The following is a 26,831-nucleotide window of genomic DNA, read 5'->3' on the forward strand; positions in this document are numbered from 1 at the left end:
AGGTGTGGAAAACTTGAAAGGCAGGCTACTACAGAGGCAAGACCTGGGTGCTCAACGCCAATACAGTTTGGACTGGCAAATCTTCAGCGGCTCGGAGCTCTCCCCGTGGCCACTCAAGCAGGGGCTGAAGAAAGGGTAGAGTTTCTCGGTGAAAAGGTCGGTGAAGGTGTGGAGGTGGGACATGTTGTCCGCGTTGTAGAACGACACCTGGCCGCCCTCGTAGTCCAGGTACACCCCGATCTTCCTGGGCTTGGCGCCCGGGCGGAGGCGGGTGCGGGGCAGAGAGCCAGCTTTGTAATCGTTGCCGTTCCTGAGCCAGACGATCCAGTAGCCGGCCTGCGGGGCGGCGGTGATATCCCCTTTCCTGTTGACGGACTCCTTCACCACCCCGACGTCCCACTCCGTGCTCTCCCCCACCCCTATCTCCCAGTAGTGCCTCCCCGACACGAATCCTTCCGAGCCCAGAACACAGAGAGAGGGATTGAACCTCTCTGGTGTGTCGGGTAGTTGCTGTTGCTTGTTGGCGTAGCACACGCTGGTCAGGTCGTCCGAGACGATTAGCCAAGAGTGCGCCGTCTTCGGGTTCAACTTCACGGAAGCCGGGACTGATGCCGAATGTGGGAGAGAGAGAGAGAGAGAGAGAGAGAGAGCAAAAAAAACACAACAGGGAATAAATATTGTAGTTACTATATTATACTTGTAGTTACCGGCCATTTTAATGGGGGTGTGCAGGACATGTTTTTTGCTTTTAACGCACCGAGTTAGGCTTGTATACACTGGAATTTAGAAGGATGAGGGGGGATCTTATTGAAACATATAAGATAATTAGGGGATTGGACACATTAGAGGCAGAAAACATGTTCCCAATGTTGGGGGAGTCCAGAACAAGGGGCCACAGTTTAAGAATAAGGGGTAGGCCATTTAGAACGGAGATGAGGAAGAACTTTTTCAGTCAGAGAGTGGTGAAGGTGTGGAATTCTCTGCCTCAGAAGGCAGTGGAGGCCAGTTCGTTGGATGCTTTCAAGAGAGAGCTGGATAGAGCTCTTAAGGATAGCGGAGTGAGGGGGTATGGGGAGAAGGCAGGAACGGGGTACTGATTGAGAGTGATCAGCCATGATCGCATTGAATGGCGGTGCTGGCTCGAAGGGCTGAATGGCCTACTCCTGCACCTATTGTCTATTGTCTATTGAACGGTTGAAAGTTACGCACTGCAGTTGGTGGTGTGTCAGAAGGAACTGCAGATGCAGGTTTAAACCGAAGAGAGACACAAAATGTTGGAGTAACTCAGCGGGGCGGGCAGCATCTCTGGAGAGAAGGAAAGGGTGACATTTCGGGTCGAGACCCTCCTTCCCTCGACGCGAAAAGTCAGCCATGATCACATTGAATGGCGGTGCTGGCTCGAAGGGCCGAATGGCCTCCTCCTGCACCTATTGTCTATTATTATCTAATAGACAATTGACAATTTTTAGATTTAGATTTGGAGATACAGCGCGGAAACAGGCCCATCGGCCCACCGAGTCCGCGCCGCCCAGCGATCCCCCGCACATTACACAGTAACACTATCCTACACACACTAGGGACAATTTTTTACATTTTACCCAGTCAATTAACCTACATACCTGCACGTCTTTGGAAATTAGGTGCAGGAGTAGGCCATTCGGCCCTTCACCGCCATTCAATATGATCATGGCTGCTCATCCAACTCAGTATCCCGTACCTGCCTTCCATCCATACCCCCTGATCCTTTTAGCCACAAGGGCCACATCTAACTCCCTCTTGAATATAGCCAATGTACTGGCCTCAACTACCTTCTGTGGCAGAGAATTCCACAGATTCACCACCCTCTGTGTGAAAAAAAAATTTCTCAGGACCTTCGTGCCGTTCTTACCCACGCCGGGCAACATGTCCCAGCTACACTAGTCCCACCTGCCTGCGTTTGGTCCATATCCCCCCAAACCTGTCCTTTCCATGTACCTGTCCAACTGCTTCTTAAACGTTGGGATAGTCCCAGCCTCAACTACCTCCTCTGGCAGCTTGTTCCATACACCCACCACCTTTTGTGCGAAAACGTTACCCCTCAGATTCCTATTAAATCGTTTCCCCTTCACCTTAATTCTCTGTCCTCTGGTCGCCGATACACCTACTCTGGGCAAGAGACTCTGTGCATCTACCCAATCTATTCCTCTCATCATTATATACGTCTCTAGAATACTGCCCCTCATCCTCCTGCGCTCCAAGAAACAGAGTCCCAGCCTACTCAACCTCTGCCTATAGCTCTGACCCTCTAACCCTGGCAACATCCTCGTAAACCTTCTCTTGACAACAACTTTTCAATACCACGGTGCCCAGAGCTGAACACAATACTCTAAATGCGGCCTTACCAACGCCTTTTACAACTGCAACATGACCTTCCAACTTTTATACTCAATACTCTGACTGACGAAAGACAATGTGCCAATGTCCTTTTTGACCACCCGATCTACCTTCAGTGACCTATGCACCTGCGCTCCTAGATCCGCAGCTGGCCATTTGATCAAGATCCCACAGCAATATTTCTCAACCATCTTCACTGTCTGCAAAACCACCCACTTTCGTATCATCTGCAAGCTTGCTAGTCAATAGACAATAGACAATAGACAATAGGTGCAGGAGTAGGCCATTCAGCCCTTCGAGCCAGCACCGCCATTCAATGCGATCATGGCTGATCACTCTCAATCAGTACCCCGTTCCTGCCTTCTCCCCATACCCCCTCACTCCGCTATCCTTAAGAGCTCTATCCAGCTCTCTCTTGAAAGCATCCAACGAACTGGCCTCCACTGCCTTCTGTGGCAGAGAATTCCACACCTTCACCACCCTCTGACTGAAAAAGTTCTTCCTCATCTCCGTTCTAAATGGCCTACCCCTTATTCTCAAACTGTGGCCCCTTGTTCTGGACTCCCCCAACATTGGGAACGTTATCCGCCTCTAATGTGTCCAATCCCCTAATTATCTTATATGTTTCAATAAGATCCCCCCTCATCCTTCTAAATTCCAGTGTATACAAGCCCAATCGCTCCAGCCTTTCAACATACGACAGTCCCGCCATTCCGGGAATTAACCTAGTGAACCTACGCTGCACGCCCTCCATAGCAAGAATATCCTTCCTCAAATTTGGAGACCAAAACTGCACACAGTACTCCAGGTGCGGTCTCACCAGGGCCCGGTACAACTGTAGAAGGACCTCTTTGCTCCTATACTCAACTCCTCTTGTTACGAAGGCCAACATTCCATTGGCTTTCTTCACTGCTTGCTGAACCTGCATGCTTCCTTTCATTGACTGATGCACTAGGACACCCAGATCTCGTTGAACTCCCCCTCCTCCTAACTTGACACCATTCAGATAATAATCTGCCTTTCTATTCTTACTTCCAAAGTGAATAACCTCACACTTATCTACATTAAACTGCATCTGCCATGTATCCGCCCACTCACACAACCTGTCCAAGTCACCCTGCAGCCTTATTGCATCTTCCTCACAATTCACACTACCCCCCAACTTAGTATCATCTGCAAATTTGCTAATGGTACTTTTAATCCCTTCTTCTAAGTCATTAATGTATATCGTAAATAGCTGGGGTCCCAGCACCGAACCTTGCGGTACCCCACTGGTCACTGCCTGCCATTCCGAAAGGGACCCATTTATCCCCACTCTTTGCTTTCTGTCTGTCAACCAATTTTCTATCCATGTCAGTACCCTACCCCCAATACCATGTGCCCTAATTTTGCCCACTAATCTCCTATGTGGGACCTTGTCGAAGGCTTTCTGAAAGTCGAGGTACACCACATCCACTGACTCTCCCTTGTCAATTTTCCTAGTTACATCCTCAAAAAATTCCAATAGATTTTTCAAGCATGATTTCCCCTTCGTAAATCCATGCTGACTCGGAATGATCCCGTTACTGCTATCCAAATGCTCAGCAATTTCGTCTTTTATAATTGACTCCAGCATCTTCCCCACCACTGATGTCAGACTAACTGGTCTATAATTACCCGTTTTCTCTCTCCCTCCTTTCTTAAAAAGTGGGATAACATTTGCTATCCTCCAATCCACAGGAACTGATCCTGAATCTATAGAACATTGAAAAATGATCTCCAATGCTTCCACTATTTCTAGAGCCACCTCCTTAAGTACTCTGGGATGCAGACCATCAGGCCCTGGGGATTTATCAGCCTTCAGTCCCATCAGTCTACCCAAAACCATTTCCTGCCTAATGTGGATTTCCTTCAGTTCCTCCATCACCCTAGGTTCTCCGGCCCCTAGAACATTTGGGAGATTGTGTGTATCTTCCTTAGTGAAGACAGATCCAAAGTAACGGTTTAACTCGTCTGCCATTTCTTTGTTCCCCATAATAAATTCCCCTGCTTCTGTCTTCAAGGGACCCACATTTGCCTTGACTATTTTTTTCCTCTTCACGTACCTAAAAAAACTTTTGCTATCCTCCTTTATATTATTGGCTAGTTTACCCTCGTACCTCATCTTTTCTCCCCGCATTGCCTTTTTAGTTAACTTTTGTTGCTCTTTAAAAGAGTCCCAATCCTCTGTCTTCCCACTCTTCTTTGCTATGTTATACTTCCTCTCCTTAATTTCTATGCTGTCCCTGACTTCCCTTGTCAGCCACAGGTGTCTCTTACTCCCCTTACAGTCTTTCCACCTCTTTGGAATAAATTGATCCTGCAACCTCTGCATTATTCCCAGGAATACCTGCCATTGCTGTTCTACCGTCTTCCCTGCTAGGGCCTCCTTCCAATCAATTTTGGCCAGCTCCTGCCTCATGCCTCTGTAATCCCCTTTGCTATACTGTAATACCGACACTTCCGATTTTCCCTTCTGCCTTTCCATTTGCAGAGTAAAACTTATCATGTTGTGATCACTGCCTCCTAATGGCTCTTTTACCTCTAGTCCCCTTATCAGATCAGGATCATTACACAACACTAAATCCAGAATTGCCTTCTCCCTGGTAGGCTCCAGTACAAGCTGTTCTAAGAATCCATCTCGAAGGCACTCTACAAACTCTCTTTCCTGGGGTCCATTTCCAACATGATTTTCCCAGTCTACCTGCATGTTGCAATCTCCCATAACCACCGTAGCATTACATTTTTGACACGCCAATTTTATCTCCTGATTCAACTTGCACCCTATGTCGAGGCTACTGTTTGGGGGCCTATAGATAACTCCCATTAGGGTCTATTTACCCTTACAATTTCTCATTTCTATCCATACTGATTCAACATCTCCTGATTCTATGTCACCCCTTGCAAGGGAATGAATATCATTCCTTACCATCAGAGCAACCCCACCCCCTCTGCCCACCTGTCTGTCTTTTCTATACGTTGTGTACCCCTGAATATTCAGTTCCCAGCCCTGGTCCTCTTGTAGCCATGTCTCAGTGATCCCTACAACATCATACTTGCCCATGACTAACTGAGCCTCAAGCTCATCCACTTTATTTTTTATACTACGCGCATTTAAGTACAACACTTTAACTTCTGTATTTACCTCCCCTCTCACATCGTTCACAATTGGCCCTGCCCTTAATTTCTTTTCCGCTCTAGAACTTCTGTTCCCATTCTTCCGAGAGTCTTTTGCAATATCTCCTGTATTCCCTTTTACCTCATCTTCATATTCACAATTTGTTAACCCCTCCCCCCCACTACTTAGTTTAAAGCCACAGGTGTCACACTAGCAAACCTGCCTGCCAGAATGTTTGTCCCCCTGCTGTTAAGATGCAACCCGTCCCTTTTGTACAAGTCACCTCTAGCCCAGAAAAGATCCCAGTGGTCCAGAAATCTAAATCCCTGCTCTCGGCACCAGCCCCTCAGCCATAAATTCATACCCTCTATCTCTCTGTTCCTGGCCTCACCAGCACGAGGTACCGGTAGCAGTCCAGAGATAACTACCTTCGACGTCCTACTTCTGAGTGCTTTTCCCAACTCTCTAAACTCCCGCTGTAGCACCTCCTTCCTCCTCCGCCCGACGTCATTCGTGCCCACGTGCACAACGACTTCAGGTTGATCGCCTTCCCTCACTAGGATTTTCTGAAGCCGGTCTGTGATGTGTTGAACCCTGGCACCAGGGAGGCAACAGACCATCCTCAAGTCCCTCCTGCTGCCACAGAATCTTCTGTCCGTCCCTCGGACTATGGAGTCACCGACCACTACGGCTCTTCCAGACTTCGGTCTCCCCTGTCGAGTATCCTTGCCAACAGGTCCGCCACTCGGACTGGAAACGTCTTCTGCCCCGACAGTTCCCAAGAGGGTATACCTATTTGCAATAGGCACAGCCACTGGGGTCTCCTGTAGTCCACGTCCACGTCCACTCCCCCTGAAACAGTCTCCCACCTTCGCTCGACCTGGACCCTTGGCGTGACAGCGTCACAATAGGTCCTGTCGAGGAAACTCTCGCATTCCCGGATGGCCCTGAGGTCATCCAACTGCCTCTCCAACTCCACCACACGTCCCTTCAGGAGCTGCACCTGGACACAGTTCTTGCAGGTGTAGCTCCCAGAAGCTCCAGCGACGTCCCTGTCTTCCCACATCCTGCAGGAAACACACCGCACCAACTTTTCCGCCATTACCTTGTGCCTATAACCAGCTCTGGCTTAAAACAATTGTATCCTCCTCACCTCAGCCTCCTCGCCGAAGACTCGCAGCCAAAGACTCGCACTTTTCTCACTGGGCTGCACCCGAACAGGGCTGCACCCTTTTGCAAGTATTGCTTATATCACCAATTAAATTGCCTGATTGTCCAATTTACCTGACTTCTCACTTAAACTAGCACTTACTTTTCTTCTGCCTGTTCAACTGTGATTAGCACTTACTTTACTGCTCAGCCAACGGGCGTCCTTGCTCTGCTCCCGGACAACATCCATTTTCCCCACCTTTTCAAAAATATTCCCTGTTGCAATCTTAAAGCAAAAGTTATCCTTTCCATTATAAAAATATCATATACAATGTTAATCCAGTCATCCACATTAGGTTTTCCAGGTTTCAACCACTTCCTAGTAATAGCTTTCCTGCTGGCAGCACTTAAGATCTGGAAAAGATACTTATCTTTAATAGAAGCATTTTGTACTGGTAAAGCACCAAAATATAAAAACTCAGATTTAAATGGAATATCCATATAAAAAACTTTTTGTAAAACTTTATGAATCTCCTGCCAAAATGGGATCACTGATGCACAAGACCAAAATATGTGAAAATGGTTTGCCTCAAGGCACCCACATTGTCGCCAGCATGAAGAAGAATTTGTGTAATGCCTTTTTTGAACTGGTGTAATAAAAAACCTAATAAGGGTTTTCCAGCAAAACACCCGCCAAACATTTGAACTTGAAGTTTTCCATTGTATCTCACATAAGCTCTCCCAGATTTCTTCCGTTAGAACCAGATTACCTTCCCTTTCCCATATCTGTTTTACATACAGTGAGTTGCCTTTTCTCTGCCGTAAACCCTTGTATAATTTTGAGATGGTTTTCTGTTTTGAGCCTCCATGGTAAGCATCAATAAATACATTTAACAAAATATTATCCCATTTTACTTCTGCACATTCCTTTTGTATTTGATCTATATAATGGCGAATTTGAAGGTATATATAGAAATCATCATTATCCAAACCAAATTGCCTCTTCAGATTCTCAAAGCTGTTCATAGACCCCTTATGTAAAAATGTGCAATATGATGTCAAACCTTGAGAACTCCATCTTTTAAAACTAGTGTCCTGTCTTTTTGGTACAAAATCTGGATCAAACGTGCACCATCTCAAAACCTTCACAGCATCCCTCAGATGATTTGGGGTAACGACCTTATTCCATACCTTAAGTGATAATCGAATCCATGAGTTTCCCAAATTAATTAACTTATTTGTTAACTCCTTATCTCCGATTGCAGCCTGAATCGGAAATTCCTCTGTTATAGCAATCTCAATCTCCTTCCATCTAGCACAATAGTCGGGGTTGCACCAATAAATTAATGTTCTCAGCTGAGCAGCTGCATAATAGTCTTTCAAGCACGGGAGTGCAACCCCACCTTTATTTTTGGTCAGTTGTAACCCCTGGTATCTGATTCTTGGTCTTTGTCCCTGCCAAATATACCTCGAGATATGTTTATCCCATTCTTGAAATTGTTGGTCTGATATATCTAGTGGAAGTGATTGAAAGAGATACAACAGCCTCGGTAACATAACCATTTTGACCGATTCAATACGAGATCCAAAATTAAGATAAGGTATTAGGTCCCACCTCCTAATGTCTTCCCTGATCTTATTGTTCAATGGGAGGTAGTTAAGCAAGTGCAGTTTAGTCAGATCTATTGGAATGTTTATTCCCAGATATCTCATGGATTCAGCATCCCACCTCAAATTAAACTTTTCCCTTTTACTGAGGGGCTATATTTGAAACTAAGAATTTGTGTTTTTATAACATTTAACTTATAGCCAGAGAAGGATCCATATCGTTCCAAAACATAAAATAACTGTAACAAAGACTGTTCAGGGTCTGACAAATACACCAATACGTCATCGGCAAATAAATAAATCTTTTGTTCCCCTCCTTTCATTACTATTCCTTTGATATTATTATTCTGGATAATCCACTGACTCAAAGGTTCGATAAAAACCGCAAATAAAAGGGGGCTGATTGGACATCCCTGTCTTGTTCCTCTTTCTAGCAAAAATGGTTTTGAAACTACTCCGTTAATTTTAATTCTTGCACTTGGGCTATCATAAAGAGCCTGTATTGTTTTAATAAAAGTATTGTGAAATCCAAATCTATCTAAAACTCTAAGCAAAAAAGACCAATTTACACAATCAAAAGCTTTTTCAGCATCTAACCCAACTCGGACTGCTTCTAAGTTAAATTTTGTTATGTGGTCAATTATGTGCAATGTCCTTCTAATGTTGTCTTGGGTTTGTCTCCCTCGAACAAACCCTGTCTGATCCAGGCTAATAATTTGTGGTAGCAAACACTCTAATCGTTTGGCTAGTATGTGAGTAAAGATTTTGTAATCCTGATTGAGTAAGCTCACTGGCCTAAAATTACTGCATACAGTTTTATCTTTTCCCTCTTTCGGAATCAATGAGATTACTGCCTCCTTCCAGGAGGGGGGTATTACGTTCTCTTTGAGAACCCAATTGAAAGTGCGTTGTAACGTAGGGACCAATGAGTCCACCATTACCCGGTACCATTCTGAAGGGAACCCGTCTGGGCCCGGGGCCTTATTTGGTTTAAGATATACTACAGCAGACCTAACTTCTTTCTCTGTTATTTCAGCTACAAGGGACTTACTCTGTTCACTGGTCAATTTTGGCAAATGAATCTCATTAAAGAAATCCTCCATTTTCTCCCCACTGATTTGAGGTTGTAAATATAATCTTTTGAAATATATATCAAAACAATTTTGTATTTCCTTCAATTTATAGTGTGTAAAATTAGTTACAGGGTGTTTTATTTTATGAATTGTGTTCTCTGCCTGTTGTTTTTTTAGTTTATTGGCTAATAATTTACTGGCTTTTCCTCCCCCATCATAATATTTCTGTTTTACAAAAATCAACTTTTTTTCTATATCTTTTGTATAAATATCATTTATTTCATTCTTCTTCTTCACAAGTAGTTCTCGGATTTTTTGATCATTTGTATCCTTCTGGTTTTGTTCCAGTTGTTTCAGTTCCACTTGCAGCCGCTCTAGCTTTTCATGTCTAGCTTTCTTTATGTGAGCACTGTATCCTATTATCTTGCCCCGAAGCACAGCTTTACATGCATCCCACAGTGTCAGAGGTGAAACTTCGTCATTGTCATTTAGTTCCAGATACTCTGTAATATCGTTCTTAATCTGTTCTTTCATATGAGTCAGTACATATGTATTTAATCTCCATAAAGTGTCTCTTTGATACCGATCAAGAAGTAGTTTTAAATACACAGGACTATGATCTGACAGGTCCATGCTCCCCACCTCGCAGCTTACAACCCTATGAAGGTCTTTTCCAAAGGTAAGAAAATAATCAATCCGAGAATATGCCAAATGTGGATTAGAAAAATATGTGTAGTCTCGTTTTGACAAATTTAGTTCTCTCCATACATCAATTAATCCAATATCCTTCATTGCCAAATTAATTTTTTTATTTATCAATTTCGGCTGAGCTATATGAACATTCGAAGTGTCCAGTTTAGGATTTAATCTAACATTAAGATCCCCCCCACAGATTAATACACCCTGGGTTTCAGATATTATCAAATCAAACACTTGTTTAAAAAAATTCCAATCCGAGTTGGGAGGAGCGTAAATATTTAACAGAGTAACCAATGAGCCGCCTAAATTACCTCTCATGAAGATATATCTCCCCTCTGGATCTCTCTTTTCAAAGGTGGGATCAAAACTTATATTGCTAGTGATTAATATTGCCACCCCCCTCCTATGACCAGCACTATATGATGAGGAGTACTGATGTTTAAAGCCCAGTTGTTTTAGTTTAGCATGCTCTGTTTCAGACAGGTGTGTTTCTTGTAGAAAGGCCACCTCGACTCTATCTCTCTTTATTTTGGTTAATATCTTGCTTCTCTTAATAGGATTGATAAGGCCATTCACATTATAAGTTACTATTTTAACTGCTTGCATTTAGTGTCCAATAAGTAGAAGAAATAAAAGTATATAAACCATACCAGCTCCAGTATCCATGCACGAAACAGCCCCCAAAAAACAACTACAGGACAAAAACACAATAATAACACTAAAGTAAATAAACGGACTTCCAACTGTGGGGTCCTGATTTTGACCCTATTAAAGCCCTGATGGTGAGAGGGCTTTGAGTTGTTGCCTCTCCCCCTGACAGGTGGGAGAGGGCCGTCTTCTAACGGTGGCTCTTCCGTTCCAAAGCTGTTCATCTATCCGGCTACCCGGTTAGAAGAGTCCACCCGACATATACGTAATATCCGTGTTCATAGCCTATACCATGCTCGTTTAATGTAACGAGTAAAAACAAGGCCTTAAAGTCTGTCCTCCGATGGGAGACGGGTCCTGAAACTCCCCAACATCAAAACTCGACTCACCCGCTTCCTTTGGTCACCTCTGCCGTTCGAACCTTTCGGTTCAGTCATTATCCCGAGTCCTGGCGTCTAAAAGCCTGTAACTTTTCCTTGAAATCCACTTTCCTGACCGTTCTCTCCCGGTTCCCCGGTCTCCCGGCACTACGCCACGTGAGATGCTGGATCCGCTCCAAAAGGGACTCCGGGTGTTTGATGACCGACACTGGGAGTCCCCTCTTCGCCATATCCTCCGTCGCCTCCTCCGCCGATCCATATACCACTGTTCCCTCCTGGTAGAAAACTCTTAACTTGGCTGGAAATGGAGTTTGAAATCTGATTTTCTTCTCCTTCAGGATTTTTTTCGCTTCGGTGTATTCCCTCTGTTTTTTTAACACATCTGGCGCATAATCGTGATCCAGATTAACTCTCTTCTCGAGGTATTGAAATCCTCTATTCTGCCAGGCCAGTCTAAGCAGCTCCTCTTTCATCCTGTAACTTGACAACTTGGCCACCATGGACCTCGGTCGGGCATCCCCGGGCGGCTTCGACATCAGAGCTCGGTGCGCTCTCTCTACCCGTAGTTTAAAGGCGGCCGGAAGCCCCAGTCCTTCCCTCAACAAACTTTTCACAAAATCCACCATTGACGGGGAGTTCTCTTCTGCTCCCTCTTTAACTCCATGAATTCGGATATTTTCACATCTGGAGCGGCTCTCTATATCCGTCAATTTGGCATCTAGGTATATTTGGAGTTGCAGCAGCTCCGTCACCACGTCCTCTGCCACCTGTAGCCTGTTTTCAGCCGCGTCAATCCTCTCTTCCGCCTCCCCGATTCTGGTGTTCGTCTTAGTAATTTCTTCCCGAATTCCGTTCAGCTGCTCACTATTGTCCTTTCTAAACTCTCTCAACTCTTTCAATATGAGGCTGATGTCCGCTCTCTCTCGTTCCTTATCTGGGTGCATTTGCTTATCATCGTCCTCCCTTGCACTGCTACCTGAGGAGGCTCGGCTAGCCCCCTCCCCCTCACCGTCGAAAAACTCCATCCGCGTCGACTTTTTACTCTTTCCTCTGGGCATAATCCTGACCCACAATATTTACGAAACTGCCACAAAAGTTTTGGAAATATTCGAGTTGTAGTGGGTAAATATTAACTCAAAATGTCGGGAGCTCTTACCCTAATCTGCCATCTCGTGGCTCGTTCAACCGGACGTCCCAGTCTTTCATCATAAGTCCCAGTCGTTCATCATACGTCTGTCCCGCCATCCCGGAAATTAACCTGGTGAACCTACGCAGCACTCTGGCAATAGCAATAATGCCCTTCCTCAAATTAGGAGACCAAACTTGCACACAATACTCCTCCAGGTGTGGTCTCGCCAGGGCCCTGTACAACTGCAGCAGGACCTCCTTGCTCAACTCAAATCCTCTCGTAATGAAGGCAACATCCCATTGCCTTTCTTATTGGTTGTTGGACAGTTACCGGGGCGTAGCGGGGTGAGGGGGTGAGGAGGAGGGGTCGTGGTCGGGGGCTTAGGTCGAGAGAACGAGCAGATTTGGACACCGTCCGGAGAGCAGCGCCGGTGACAAGAACGCAATCTAGGAGGAGGAGGAAAAGGCGAAAGAAACAAGGAGGCGGACAAGCTGGAGAAGGGTCCCAATCTGAAACCTCGTCTGTCCGGTTCCCTCTACAGACGCTGTCTGACTCACTGAGTTACTCCAGCACTTTGTCTTTTGTTGAAGATTCCAGCATCTGCAGTATCTTGTGACTACAAAGACACCGAGCTCCGATTTCCTCTTTCACTTGGGATAATAAATGCTTTTGATATTAGCGTTAATTATCCTTTCAGATCGAAAGCCGCGCTGAACTACTGCCCTATCTCATTGGTGACGCTCGGACGATCCTTGATTGGACTTGATCCAGTCTGAAGAAGGGTCTCGACCCGAAACGTCACCCATTCCTTCTCTCCCGAGATGCTGCCTGACCCGCTGAGTTACTCTAGCATTTTGTGTTTACATTCGATTTAAAACAGCATCTGCAGTTTTTATTTCCTACACTTGATCGGACTTTGTTGGCTTTAACTTGGACTAAATGGTATTCCCTTATCATGTTCATCTGCAACTGAACCAGCCTCTCACCAACTGGAAAGCGGCCCTGAACGACCATTTGCCTCTTTGGAGACCCTCGGACTATCTTTAATCGAACTTTACTGGACTTTATCTTGCACTAAACGTTACTCTCTTTATCGTTTACGTGTGCACTGTGAACGGCTCGATTGTAATCATGTGCAGTCTTTACCTAAGAACACTGAAGAAGTCTGGTCTACCCCAACAGCTGCTGACGACATTCTACCGCTGCACCATAGAGAGCATCCTAACACATGGCATCCCTGTGTGGTACCTCAGCTGCACGGAGGCAGAAAGGAAAGCTCTTCAGCGAGTAGTCCATAGAGCTCAGAGGACCATCGGAACACAGCTACCAGCCTTGGAGGGCATCTACAACATACGATGCCTCAGAAAAGCCACCAGCATCCACAAAGACTCTTCACTCCCCTGCAACAGTCTGTTCGAACTTCTACCATCGGGCAGACGATACAAGGCCTTCTACGCCCGCACCTCCAGACTCAGGAACAGCTTCATCCCCAGGGCCATAGCTGCTATGAACCGGTCCTGCTGAGCCGGATGGTCACATCGCACAGTGATCCGGCACAGATCTACTTGCACTTTATTCTGTTTTAAAACTGTTACAATTTGTCTCGTTGGGCAGTTGTTTAAATTAATTAAATTATTTCATCGTATGAGAGGCGCATTCCCAATCTCGTTGTACCCCTGTACAATGACTGCAAAGATATATTGTATTGTATTGCAAGATAATATAAGAAAATAACTACAGATGCTGGTACAAATCGATTTTTTCACAAAATGCTGGAGTAACTCAGCAGGTCAGGCAGCATCTCGGGAGAGAAGGAATGGGTGACGTTTCGGGTCGAGGCCCTTCTTCAGACTGATGTCAGGGGGGCGGGACAAATGAAGGATATAGGTGGAGATAGGAAGATAGAGGGAGATCTGGGAAGGGGGAGGGGAAGTGAGGGACGGAGGGACTATCTTAAGTTGGAGATGTAATGTTAAAATTGTACAGGGCATTGGTGAGGCCGAATCTGGAGTATGGTGTGCAGTTCTGGTGGCCAAATTATAGGAAGGATGTCGACAAAATGGAGAGGGTACAGAGGAGATTTACTAGAATGTTGCCTGGGTTTCAACACTTAAGCTACAGAGAGAGGTTGAACAGGTTGGGTCTTTATTCTTTGGAGCGTAGAAGGTTGAGGGGGGACTTGATAGAGGTTTTTAAAATTTTAAGAGGGACGGACAGAGTTGACGTGGGTAGGCTTTTCCCTTTGAGAGTGGGGAAGATTCCAACAAGGGGACATAGCTTCAGAATTGAGGGACAAAAGTTTAGGGGTAACATGAGGGGTAACTTCTTTACTCAGAGGGTGGTGGCTGTATGGAATGGGCTTCCGGTGGAAGTGGTGGAGGCAGGCTCGATTTTATTATTTCAGAGTAAATTGGATAGGTATATGGATAAGAGGGGATTAAAGGGTTATAGTCTGAGAGCAGGTAGATGAGACTAGGTCAGAGAGAGTGGTCGGCATGGACTGGTAGGGCCGAACGGGCCTGTTTCCGTGCTGTAGTTGTTATTATGGTTATATGGTTATAAGTCAACGTTCATACCACTGGGCTGCAAACTGCCCAGGCGAAATATGAGGTGCTGTTCGTCCAATTTCCGGTGGGCCCCACTATGGAACTGGAGGAGGCCCATGACAGAAAGGTCAGACTGGGAATGGGAGGGGGAGTTGAAGTGCTCGGCCACCGGGAGATCAGTTTTGTTAATGCGGACCAAGCGCAGGTGTTCAGCGAAGCGATCGCCGAGCCTGCGCTTGGTTTCGCCGATGTAAATAAGTTGACATCTAGAGCAGCGGATGCAATAGATGAGGTTGGAGGAGGTGCAGGTGAACCTTTGTCTCACCTGGAAAGACTGTTTGGGTCCTAGGATGGAGTTGATGGGGGAGGTAAAGGGACAGGTGTTGCATCTCGTGCGGTTGCAGGGGAAAGTGCCTGGGGTTGGGGTGGTTTGGGTAGGAAGGGACAAGTGGACCAGGGAGTTACGGAGGGAACGGTCTCTGCGGAACGCAGAGAGGGGAGGGGATGGGAAGATATGGCCAGTGGTGGGGTCCCATTGTAGGTGACGGAAATGTTGGTGGATGATATGTTGGATCCGCTGGCTGGTGGGGTGGAAGGTGAGAATGAGGGGGATTCTGTCCTTGTTGCGAGTGGGGGGAGGGGGAGCAAGAGCGGAGCTGCGGGATGTAGAAGAGACCCTAGTGAAAGCCTCATCGATAGTGGAGGAGGGGAAGCCCCGTTTCCTGAAGAACGAAGACATCTCTGATGCCCTAGTGTGAAACACCTCATCCCGGGCGTAGATGCGGCGTAGACGGAGGAATTGGGAGTAGGGGATAGACTTTTTGCAGGGGACCGGGTGGGAAGAAATGTAGTCCAGATAACATAACATAACATAACATAACAACACTTTATTGTCACTCGGCACAACACCGAGCGAAATTTCAGCAGTCACACAAAACACAGCAAAAAAGAAAAGAACACAGGACACCCGACCCCAACACAAACATCCATCACAGTGACTCCAAACACCCCCTCACTGTGATGGAGGCAACAAAACTTCCCCTCTCCTCCCCCCGCACCCACGGACAGGCAGCTCGACCCCTACCGAGGCAAACGACACGCACAGCCCCCGCAAGGGGATGGAAGGCCCCCGGGCCGAGCCGCCCCGGGCACCGAAACGTCCCGCAGCCACACCGGGCGATGTTAAGTCCAGCGGCCAAGCCACACCGGGCACTGAAACGTCCCGCAGCCACACCGGGCGATGTTAAGTCCAGCGGCCAAGCCACACCGGGCACTGAAACGTCCCGCGGCCGCACCGGGCGATGTTAAGTCCAGCGGCCAAGCCACACCGGGCACTGAAACGTCCCGCGGCCGCACCGGGCGATGTTAAGTCCAGCGGCCAAGCCACACCGGGCACTGAAACGTCCCGCAGCCGAGCCGCACCAGGCACTGAAACGTCCCGCGGCCGCACCGGGGGATGTTAAGTCCAGCGGCCAAGCCACACCGGGCACTGAAACGTCCCGCGGCCGCACCGGGGGATGTTAAGTCCAGCGGTCGAGCCGCACCGGGCACTGAAATGTCCCGCGGCCGAGCCGCGCCTGCGATGTTAAGGCCCACAGCCGAGCCGCGCCCCGGGGAAGAGACCCAATAAAAGAAAGGTTTCCCCCCCACCCCCACCACACATACACAGCCAAAAACAGAAACAAAAACCATCCCAACACCGACACAAACAAAAAAAACAAAAAAAACAAAAAAAAAGGCAACAGACTGCCAGAGAGCCGCAGCCGTTAGGCGCAGCCAACATGAGCTGTGCGAGTCGGTGGGTATATATTAAATGTCAGTCACTAGTCTGTCTCCTGTGATGGAGATGGTGAGGTCCAGAAACAGGAGGGAGATGTCGGAGATAGTCCAGGTATATTTAAGTGAAGGAGAGATATCGGAGGTCCTTCCTTCCCGCTGCTGTGAGACTGCACAAACAGCACTGCTCCCAACAGACCAGTCAACAATAACAGTTAAGGAATACACAGTAAACTGATCACAATTTATACGTCTTTATTTTTATTTATAATGAATGTCTCCTGTTATCCACTTTGCTGCTGCAACACTGTAAATGTCCACGGTGTGGGACAATTAAATGAATTTATTTATTATCATTATTATTATTATCATCACAGGCGGCAGTCTAGGAATTTTATGGTCATCGATTCCCAGAACAGACTTGTTTAACATCTAAAAGAACCGAGGTGATTTAACTATATTCCAGGTGCTGGTAAAGGATTGATACAATTTGTTAATTATTGACACAGAGCGGAACCGGAACAGATTCTCAGCCACTGACCTGCATCCCAGGTCTCGATGAAAGGATAAAGTTTCTCCGTGAATTTATTCCCGGTGAAGGTGTGGAGATGGGACTTGGTGCCCGCATCGTAAAATGAAACTGTCCCGGACTCGTAACTGAGATAAACTCCCACCCTCCCGGGGATGGGACGGGCGAGGAGACGGGATCGAGGGGAGGTGACTGCAACAAACACGTCACCCCCCCGCCAGATGATCCAGATTCCAGTCTCCGGGGTCAGTGTGAGCTCTCCCTTCCTCTCCACAGACTCTGCGGCGACTCCCAGTCTCCAGCTCTCACTCCCCGCCACCTCCACCTCCCAGTAATGTCTCCCCGATGTGAATCCCTCCGATCCCAGCACACATGGACTGCCTGTAAACCTCTTCCCGGTGTCAGGGAGACTCCTCCAGGTCCCGGTCAGTCTCGCCCTCTTCCGATCCTCAGACACCTCGAGCAGCGCATGCGCTGTTTCCACATCCAGGGTGACGGAGACTGGGGGGAGAAGCAGAGAATCAGAGAGTCCCCGGGGGTCGGGGGGAGACTCGGGCAGCGCGGCCCCGGGACCGGGGGAGGGGCCGCTCGGCCTCAGGCACAGACGGGCGGACAACTGTAAATTTGTCCGGAGTTTTCCTCCCCCTCCCCCTACCACATAAGATGGACAACAGAAATCCTTCCTGGATCATTTCTCCCGAGGTAGAGGCGAGAGTTGGGGTATGTCGTGGGCAAGCAGATGCAATTGGGAGAGAGGAGGTAGGAGAAATGGTGGGCGGATGGGTGTGCGGGCGTGAGATTGAGTGAAAATGGAAGCTTGATTGGCGGGACAGTTGAGGAGTTAAATGTTTACTGGACGTAATTAAAAATCAGGTCTTATATTTTGGTAATACAGGGGGAAAGATGTGACTGTGCTGGAGGGATTGCAAAGGAGATTCACCGGGAAGTTGCCTCCATTGGTTGCCTCCATGCTGATATGTCGTGGGCAAGCAGATGGAATTGGGAGAGAGGAGATAGGAGAAATGGTGGGCGGATGGGTGTGCGGGCGTGATATTGAGTGCTTTTGCTTATGGTGGTGAAAATGGGGGCTAGAATGGCGGGGCAGTTGAGGTGTTAAATGTTTACTGGAGGTAATTAAAAATGAGGAAAGATGTGACTGTGCTGGAGAGAGTCCAAAGGAGATTCACCGGGAAGTTGCCTCCATTGAAGAACTTGAATAATGCTGATTTGGAGACCTAGGAGAAGTTTACAAGTTTACGAGACACAGAGAGGGGGTAGTTAGTCAGATTCAGTTCCCCATCTTAATGGTACCAAAAACAAGGTTATTGGTTTAAAGTGAGAGGAAGGAGTTTTAAAGAAGAATAGACCAAGTGGAACCGTTGGGCCCAAACTTCTACTGCATTGGTGCAGCACCATCTCCTCCCCCCCCTTCCCCTCCCCTCCTCCATCCCTCCAACCCCCTCCCTCCACGAACCCTCCCTTCCCCTCCCTCCTTCCCCTTCCCCCTACTCCATCCCCCCCAACCCCCTTATCCTACCTCCTCCCTCCCTCCCTAGGAGATAGATTTAAACTTAAAAATGTGAATAACTTTAAAACTATAACACTGATTTCAATGAAACTCCTTCCATTAGCACCAAAGGGACGACGGTGAGTAAGTTGGGCCTAAAATTGTCGCGCGATCGTGTACCGTTTTGGCTGTAGTTCAGGAACAAACAAACAAACAAGCGAGAGTTTTAGTATATAGATGTGAGGGATAAATCTCTTGCACAGAATAGTTGATACCTGGAACATGCTCCCGTTGTAGGAGGTGGCATCTATTGTCTATTGTCCATACAATTCCACTCTGCGAAAAGGGTTCTGACTGTCAACCCTGTCTATGCCTCTCATAATTTAAAATAATTATAACCATGTAACCATATAACAATTACAGCATGGAAACAGGCCCGTTCGGCCCTACCAGTCCACGCCGACCACTTTCTCTGACGTAGTCTCATCTACCTGCTCTCAGATCATAACCCTCCAATCCCCTCCTATCCATATACCTATCCAATTTACTCTTAAATAATAAAATCGAGCCTGCCTCCACCACTTCCACCGGAAGCTCATTCCACACAGCCACCACCCTCTGAGTAAAGAAGTTGCCCCTCATGTTACCCCTAAACATTTGTCCCTTAATTCTGAAGTTACGTCCCCTTGTTGGAATCTTCCCCACTCTCAAAGGGAAAAGCCTACCCACGTCAACTCTGTCCGTCCCTCTTAAAATTTTTAAAACCTCTATCAAATCCCCCCTCAACCTTCTCTGCTCCAAAGAATAAAGACCCAACCTGTTCAACCTCTCTCTGTAGCTTAAGTGCTGAAACCCAGGCAACATTCTAGTAAATCTCCTCTGTACCCTCTCCATTTTGTCGACATCCTTCCTATAATTTGGCGACCAGAACTGCACACCATACTCCATATTCGGCCTCACCAATGCCCTGTACAATTTCAACATTACATCCTAACTTCTATATTCGATGCTCTGATTTATAAAGGCAAGCATACCAAGCGCCTTCTTCACCACCCTATCCACATGAGATTCCACCTTCAGGGAACAATGCACAGTTATTCCCAGACTTTGAAAATCTACTTCATTATTAACTACACCACCTATCTTAGTATCATCTGCATACTTACTAATCCAATTTGCCACACCATCATCCAGATCATTAATGTAAATGACAAACAACAGTGGACCCAACACAGATCCTTGGGGTACTCCACTAGACACTGGCCTCCAACCTGACATACAGTTGTCAACCATTACCCTCTGGTATCTCCCATTCAGCCATTGTTGAATCCATCTTGCAACCTCACTATTAATACCCAACGATTTAACCTTCTTAATCAACCATCCATGTGGAACCTTGTCAATTATATCAGTTTCCCCTCAGCCTTTGACAAGCACATGTATCTGACCTCTCCTCATAACTAATGCCCTCTAATCCAGGCAGCATTCCGGAAAACCTCTTCTGCACATTTCCCAAGGCATCCACATTCTTCCTGCAAAGGGACGACCAGAACTGCACAAAATACTCCAAATTATTCCTAAGTCCCCGTGACCTGCGTGGGTTTTCTCCGAGATCTTCGGTTTCCTCCCACACTCCAAAGACGTACAGGTATGTAGGTTAATTTGACTGGGTAAATGTAAAAATTGTCCCTAGTGTGTGTAGGATAGAGTTAATGTGCGGGGATTGCTGGGCGGCGCGGACTTGGTGGGCCGAAAAGGCCTGTTTCCGCGCTGTATCTGAAATATGAAATAATATGAATAAGTCCTGTAAAGGTGAAACATAATTTCCTGGCTCTTAGCGTATGTTACTACAGAGTCTGTGGGTTACTCAAGTAAATATATTCATTGTGTCTAAAGATTATCAATTCCAGTTTACAGTAGGAACGTAAATTGAGGAGGTTGTGCCCACGAACAGGAGTTTTTTCTTGTGAATGTGTTTAAGGGTATCTATGTCAGGCCGATGAAACTGTGCGTGCTGTTCCGAGACTAGATCTTGGGCCGAGATCTATCCAATCTCGTTCTTACAAAGCATCAGTGTGGGGTTTGAGAAAGTCTGTGCGGCTCAAGGGTCCAACAGGGGGCAGACCTGAGTCAACCAGAGTCAACGATAGTCACTCACAGGTTAGGCAGGGCCCATGGCACAGATCTCCACAGGACACCCACGTATCCTCATGGCAATACTGCTCATTCGTTGTTCATTATAAATTTATTCCGTTACTTCCAATTTCCCGGCTACCGTGTTAGAATTCAAACTCATAGATCAGCGTGTTTCTGCGGTGTGGGTGGGTCGGGATGCATTGGTTCATCCATCAGGCTGGGTATTTGTTATATCTGCCTAACCTGTGATCTAGTAGTGGGTGACTGCATTGTTCGAGGTACGGACAGTAGATTCTGTGGCGGCAGGTGGGACTCAAGGATGGTCTGTTGCCTCCCTGGTGCCAGGGTTCAAGACATTACGGAGCGGCTTCAGAACATCCTAGCGAGGGAAGGCGATCAACTGAACATAGTTGTGCACGCGGGCAGATTTCTAGACCACTGGGATCTCTTCTGGGGTAGGGGTGACCTGTGCAAAAGGGACGGGTTACACATTAACAGCAGGAGGACCAACATTCTGGTAGGTAGGTTTGCTAGTGCTACAAGTGTGGCTTTAAACTAAGTAGTGGGGGGGGGAGGGGTTGACAAACTGGGAATATGAAGATGGAGTTAACGGGGAAGCGAATAGAGCAGAAATTGCAAAGGACTCTCGAATGAATGGGAAGGGAAGTTCTAGAAGGGGTAAGAGAGTAAGGTCAGGGCCAATTGTCACCGGTGTGAGAGGAGAGGTGAATACCGAAATTAAAGTGTTGTATTTAAATGCGCGAAGTATAAAAAATAAAGTGGATGAGCTTGAGGCACAGTTAGACATTGGCAAGTATGATGTCTTGGGAATCACTGAGACATGACTACAAGAGGGCCAGGGCTGGGAACTGAATATTCAGGGGTACACAACGTATAGAAAAGACAGACAGGTGGGCAGATGGGGTGGGGTCACTCTGTTGGTGAGGAATCATATTACCCTCCCTTGCAAGGGTTGACATAGAATCAGGAGATGTAGAATCAGTATGAATAGAAATGAGGAATTGTAAGGATAAAATTGTACAGGCCCACAAACAGTAGCCTCGACATAGGGTGCAAGTTGAATCAGGAGCTAAAATTGGTATGTCGGAAATATAATGCTACGGTGGTTATGGGAGATTTCAACATGCAGGTAGACTGGGAAAATCAGGTTGGTAACGGACCCCAGGAAAGGGAGTTTGTGGAGTGTCTCCAAGATGGATTCTTAGAACAGTTTGTACTGGAGCCTAGTAGGGAAAAGGCAATTCTGGATTTAGTGTTGTGTAATGAACCTGATCTGATAAGGGGACTCTAGGTAAAAGAGCCATTAGGAGGCAGTGATCACAATATGATAAGCGTTACTCTACAAATTGAGAGGGAGAAGGGAAAATCGGAAGTGTCGGTATTACACTATAGCAAAGGGGATTACAGAGGCATGAGCTGGCCAGAATTGACTGGAAAGAGGCCCTAGCAGGGAAGATGGTGGAACAGCAATGGCAGGTATTCCTGGGAATAATGCAGAAGTTGCAGGATCAATTTATCCCAAAGAGGAGGAAAGATTCTAAGGGGAGTAAGAGGCACCCGTGGCTGACAAGGGAAGTCAATGACAGCATAAAAATAAAAGAGAAGAAGTACAACCATGCAAAGAAGAGTGGGAAGCCAGAGGATTGGGACTCTTTTAAAGAGCAACAGAAGATGACCAAGAAGGCAATATGGGGAGAAAAGATGAGGTACGAGGGAAAACTAGCGAATAATATAAAGGAGGATAGTAAAAGCTTTTTAGGTATGTAAAGAGGAAAAAAAATAGTCAAGGCAAAGTGGGTCCCTTGAAGACAGAAGCAGGGGAATTTATTATGGGGAACAAGGAAATGGCAGACGAGTTGAACCGGTACTTTGGATCTGTCTTCACTAAGGAAGATACAAGCAATCTCCCAGATGTTCTAGTGGCAAGAGATCCTTGGGTGACGGAGGAACTGAAGGAAATCCACAATAGGCAGGAAATGGTGTTGGGTAGCCTGATGGGACTGAAGGCAGATAAATCCCCAGGGCCTGATGGTCTGCATCCCAGAGTACTTAAGGAGGTGGCGCTGGAAATTGTAGACGCATTGGTGATCATTTTCCAATGTTCTATAGATTCAGGATCAGTTCCTGTGGATTGGAGGTTAGCTAATGTTGTCCAAATTTTAAGAAAGGAGGGAGAGAGACAACGTGAAATTATAGACCAGTTCATCTTACATCAGTGGTGGGGAAGATGTTGGAGTAAATTATAAAAGACAAAATTGCGGAGCATTTGGATAGCAGTAACAGGATCGTTCAGAGTCAGCATGGTTTCACGAAGGGGAAATCATGCTTGACTAATCTTCTGGAATTCTTTGAGGATGTAACTAGGAAAATGGACAGGGGAGAGCTGGTGGATGTGGTGTACCTTGACTTTCAGAAAGCCTTCAACAAGGTCCCACATAGGACAATAATGAGCAAAATTAGAGCGCAAGGTATTGGAGGTAGGGTACTGACATGGATAGAAAATTGGTTGACAGAAAGAAAGCAAATAGTGGGGATAAATGGGTCCCTTTCAGAATGGCAGGCAGTAACTAGTGGGATACCGCAAGGTTCGGTGCTGGGACCGCAGCTATTTACAATATACATTAATGACTTGGATGAAGGGATTAAAAGTACTATTAGCAAATTTGCAGATGATACAAAGCTGGGTGGTAGTGTGAACTGTGAGGAAGATGCTATGAGGTTGCAGGGTGACTTGGACAGGTTGTGTGAGTGGGCGGATGCATGGCAGATGCAGTTTAATGTGGATACGCGTGAGGTTATCCACTTTGGTGGTAAGAATAGGAAGGCAGAGTATTATCTGAATGGTGTCATGTTATAAAAAGGGACGTACAACGAGATCTGGGTGTCCTAGTGCATCATTCACTGAAAGGAAGCATGCAGGTACAGCAGGCCGTGAAGAACGCTAATGGAATGTTGGCCTTAATAAGGATGAGAGGGGATCTTATTGAAACTTTTAAGATTATTAAGGGGTTGGACACATTAGAGGCAGGAAACATGTTCCCAATGTTGGGGAAGTCCAGAACAAGGGGCCACAGTTTAAGAATAAGGGGTAGGCCATTTCGAATTGAGATGAGGAAAAACTTTTTCAGTCAGAGAGTTGTGAATCTGTGGAATTCTCTGCCTCAGAAGGCAGTGGAGGCCAATTCTCTGAATGCATTCAAGAGAGAGCTAGATAGAGCTCTTAAGGATTGCGGAGTCAGGGGGTATGGGGAGAAGGCAGGAACGGGGTACTGATTGAGAATGATCAGCCATGATCACATTGAATGGCGGTACTGGCCTGAAGGGCCAAATGGCCTCCTCCTGCACCTATTGTCTATCGTGCTCCTGTGTTGCATGTGTTTCAGGACCTAACATCTCCAGCTGACCATGTGTGCGTGAGGCTTCTCAGTCAGTGGGTTGATGCATGAATGAAACTCCAATTACCATTCAGTGCTTATCCTGACCAATCTTTGCATCACATAAAAACATCAATGTGTCCCACAAACCAAGTGAAATAAGTCCATATGTTTTACCTTGTTTAATGGAGTCAAACGTTTCTATCAACGCTGCCTTCAACAAAAAGAGGTGGTTGAATTTTTCAGCCGTTATGGCACCATCTGTCACTGACAATGTATGGATCTCATCACTAATCCTGCAAATATTAAATAGCTGATTACAAATTGTGCATTGATGTTTATGAGGAAATATGTTACATGCAGAGTTTCAGTGAAGAACATGCCCTACCTTCGCTTGCGAACAGCTTCCTCCTGAAATAAATAAAACACAAGACTGAATTGATCGAGGCAGAACTACTGAGAGCACGAATTTCACCCAGATTATTACGAGGTGTTAAAAATTCCCATTTGTCCACTCTCACCCCCAATGACACACAGAGAAGAATAATGATATTGCAGACATAGAACCGATGGAGGAAGTATAAAAATTATTCTGAAAATTACACGATGCTGACAGGATAGTCTGGACAGGTTGTGTGTTTCAGCCGAATAAGGGGTAGACCATTTAGAGCGGAGATGAGGAAAAACATTTTCAGCCAGAGAGTTGTGAATCTGTGGAATTCTCTGCCTCAGAAGGCAGTGGAGGCCAATTCTCTGGATGCTTTCAAGAGAGAGTTAGATAGAGCTCTTAATGAAAGTGGAGTCATGAGGTATGGGCAGAAGGAACGGGGTACTGATTGTGAATGATCAGCCATGATCACATTAAATGGAGTTGCTGGCTCGAAGGTCTGAATGGTCTACTTCTGCACTTGTTGTCTCTTGTCTATTGAATATGATGTTAGTGATGTGTAGGAAGGAACTGCAGATGCAGACAATAGACAACATGGTTGAATTTGTTTCAAATATATCAGATGCCATTTTGTGACGGTGCCCATTTATAGAAGCAAATTTAAATAGACTTCCTTACCTCTAGAAATTTCACGCTGTCTTTTTGTTCCATCCGTTCCTGTAAACGAAGGAGTTCCTCCTGAATAAAATTTAAATTCTCTTGAATCTCCCGAAGATTTTTCTCCATTAGGTTTAGAATCCGCTCCTCATCTTCGCGTATATCTTTGAGGAAGTACTTTTCTTTCTCAGTGATAATCTGGTGCAGTTCAGCAAACTGGGATGTGACATGGGACTGAAGGCTGTGTGACTCTTCCTGTCAAATGAATGCTGAAGATTAACATAATATATTTCTGTATTGTGTTTGCTAACAGAATAAGTGACCATATAGCCCATCAGCGTCCGGTTGTCAGAATTATCCAATCAATGAAATTCTCTCACACTTTCCTGAAACAAAGAAGTTTAATTCTCCTTCCCATTCCCACACTGACCTTTCCGTCCTAGGTCTCCTCCATTGTCAGAGGGAGGCTAATTGCAAAATTGGAGGAACAGCATCTCATATTTCGCTTGGGCAGATTTCAGCCCAGTAATATTGACTTCTCTCACTTCAGGTAGCCCCGGCATTCCCTCGCTCTCTATCCCTCCCCCACCCAAGTCGCACTAAATTCTCGCTTTCACCCCATAAACAGCTAACAATGGCATGTTTCCTTTATCGTCGTTACTTGTTTGCATATCTTTTATTCATTGTTCTTTATTTCTCTGCATCATCGTCTACTCCCTGTCCCTCGTTTCCCTTATCTCTAACCAGTCTGAAGAAGGGTCTCGTCCCGAAACGTCACCCATTCCTTCTCTCCCGAGATGCTGCCTGAACTGCTGAGTTACTCCAGCATTTTGTGAATAAATCGATTTGTACCAGCATCTGCAGTTATTTTCTTATACTTTTTGTCACGATCTTCCAGACAGAAAGGCCTCACCCGAACTTTGGAAATCTTTCGTAGTTGTTGCTGTTCTATTTCTTCGATATCAGATTTATTTTTCGTGCCAGATTCTATGGCCGATTTTACCCGAGCCTAGGATCAAAGAATAAAGGCGTTAGACAACAAAGAATGAAGAAGGTAAATAAAGATACAAATCTGTTTGCATTGACCTTGTAGATGTCAACAGCTTCTTTAATCGGCTGGAAGCTGTGGTTTCTGTGTTCCAGCGCATCTCGACAAACCAGACAGACCAGTTTTTTGTCATTTTCACAAAACAGCTTCTTTTCTTCCTGATGTTCCTCGCAGAAAAGTTTACTTCCCTTCTCTTCTGTATTCAGGCTCAGTGCTCGAGCTTTCTCAGACAGTCTCGCCAAGGCCCGATTGACTTTGAAGGTGCGGTCTGTAAACTCCTCTCTGCATTCCGGGCAGGAGTTTCTCCCCTCGCTGTCCCAACTCTGTGTGATACAGGAGCGGCAGTAGTTGTGCCCGCACTCCAGTATAACCGGGTGGGTGAAGAAATCCAGGCAGATGGGACAAACTGCCTCCTCGGTTAAACTCTCGACCTTATCTTTCGAAGCCATTTTAATTCCCGGCAATTTCCGGTTCGAAGTCTATTTGCTTTTGGGTGCGGCTGGATTCCTGCAGTATCGCGTTATCCACTCCGCACCCTCCCACTTCGTATAATGAATGTTAATTGACTGCAATAGACGCGGCAGGAGGCCATTCAGCCCTTCGAGGCAGCACCAACATTCAATGTGATCATGGCTGATCATTCTCAAACCGTAC

At 46.3% G+C, this 26,831-nt stretch overlaps 1 protein-coding gene across 1 annotated transcript; it reads right to left on the reverse strand.

Annotated features, from left to right (window-relative positions):
- Positions 1–51: 51 nt before the first annotated feature.
- Positions 52–26,626, reverse strand: LOC144602527 (zinc-binding protein A33-like). The gene is made up of 5 exons (XM_078415654.1): positions 26,216–26,626; positions 26,043–26,138; positions 25,175–25,384; positions 24,262–24,298; positions 52–605 (listed from the first exon to the last, which is right to left on the reverse strand). The coding sequence occupies exons 1-5, from the start codon at positions 26,624–26,626 to the stop codon at positions 52–54; spliced, it is 1,308 nt and encodes a 435-aa protein (XP_078271780.1).
- Positions 26,627–26,831: the final 205 nt, after the last annotated feature.

Source organism: Rhinoraja longicauda, chromosome 19 (genome assembly GCF_053455715.1).
Source record: "Rhinoraja longicauda isolate Sanriku21f chromosome 19, sRhiLon1.1, whole genome shotgun sequence".
Classification (NCBI taxonomy): Eukaryota; Metazoa; Chordata; class Chondrichthyes; order Rajiformes; family Arhynchobatidae; genus Rhinoraja; species Rhinoraja longicauda.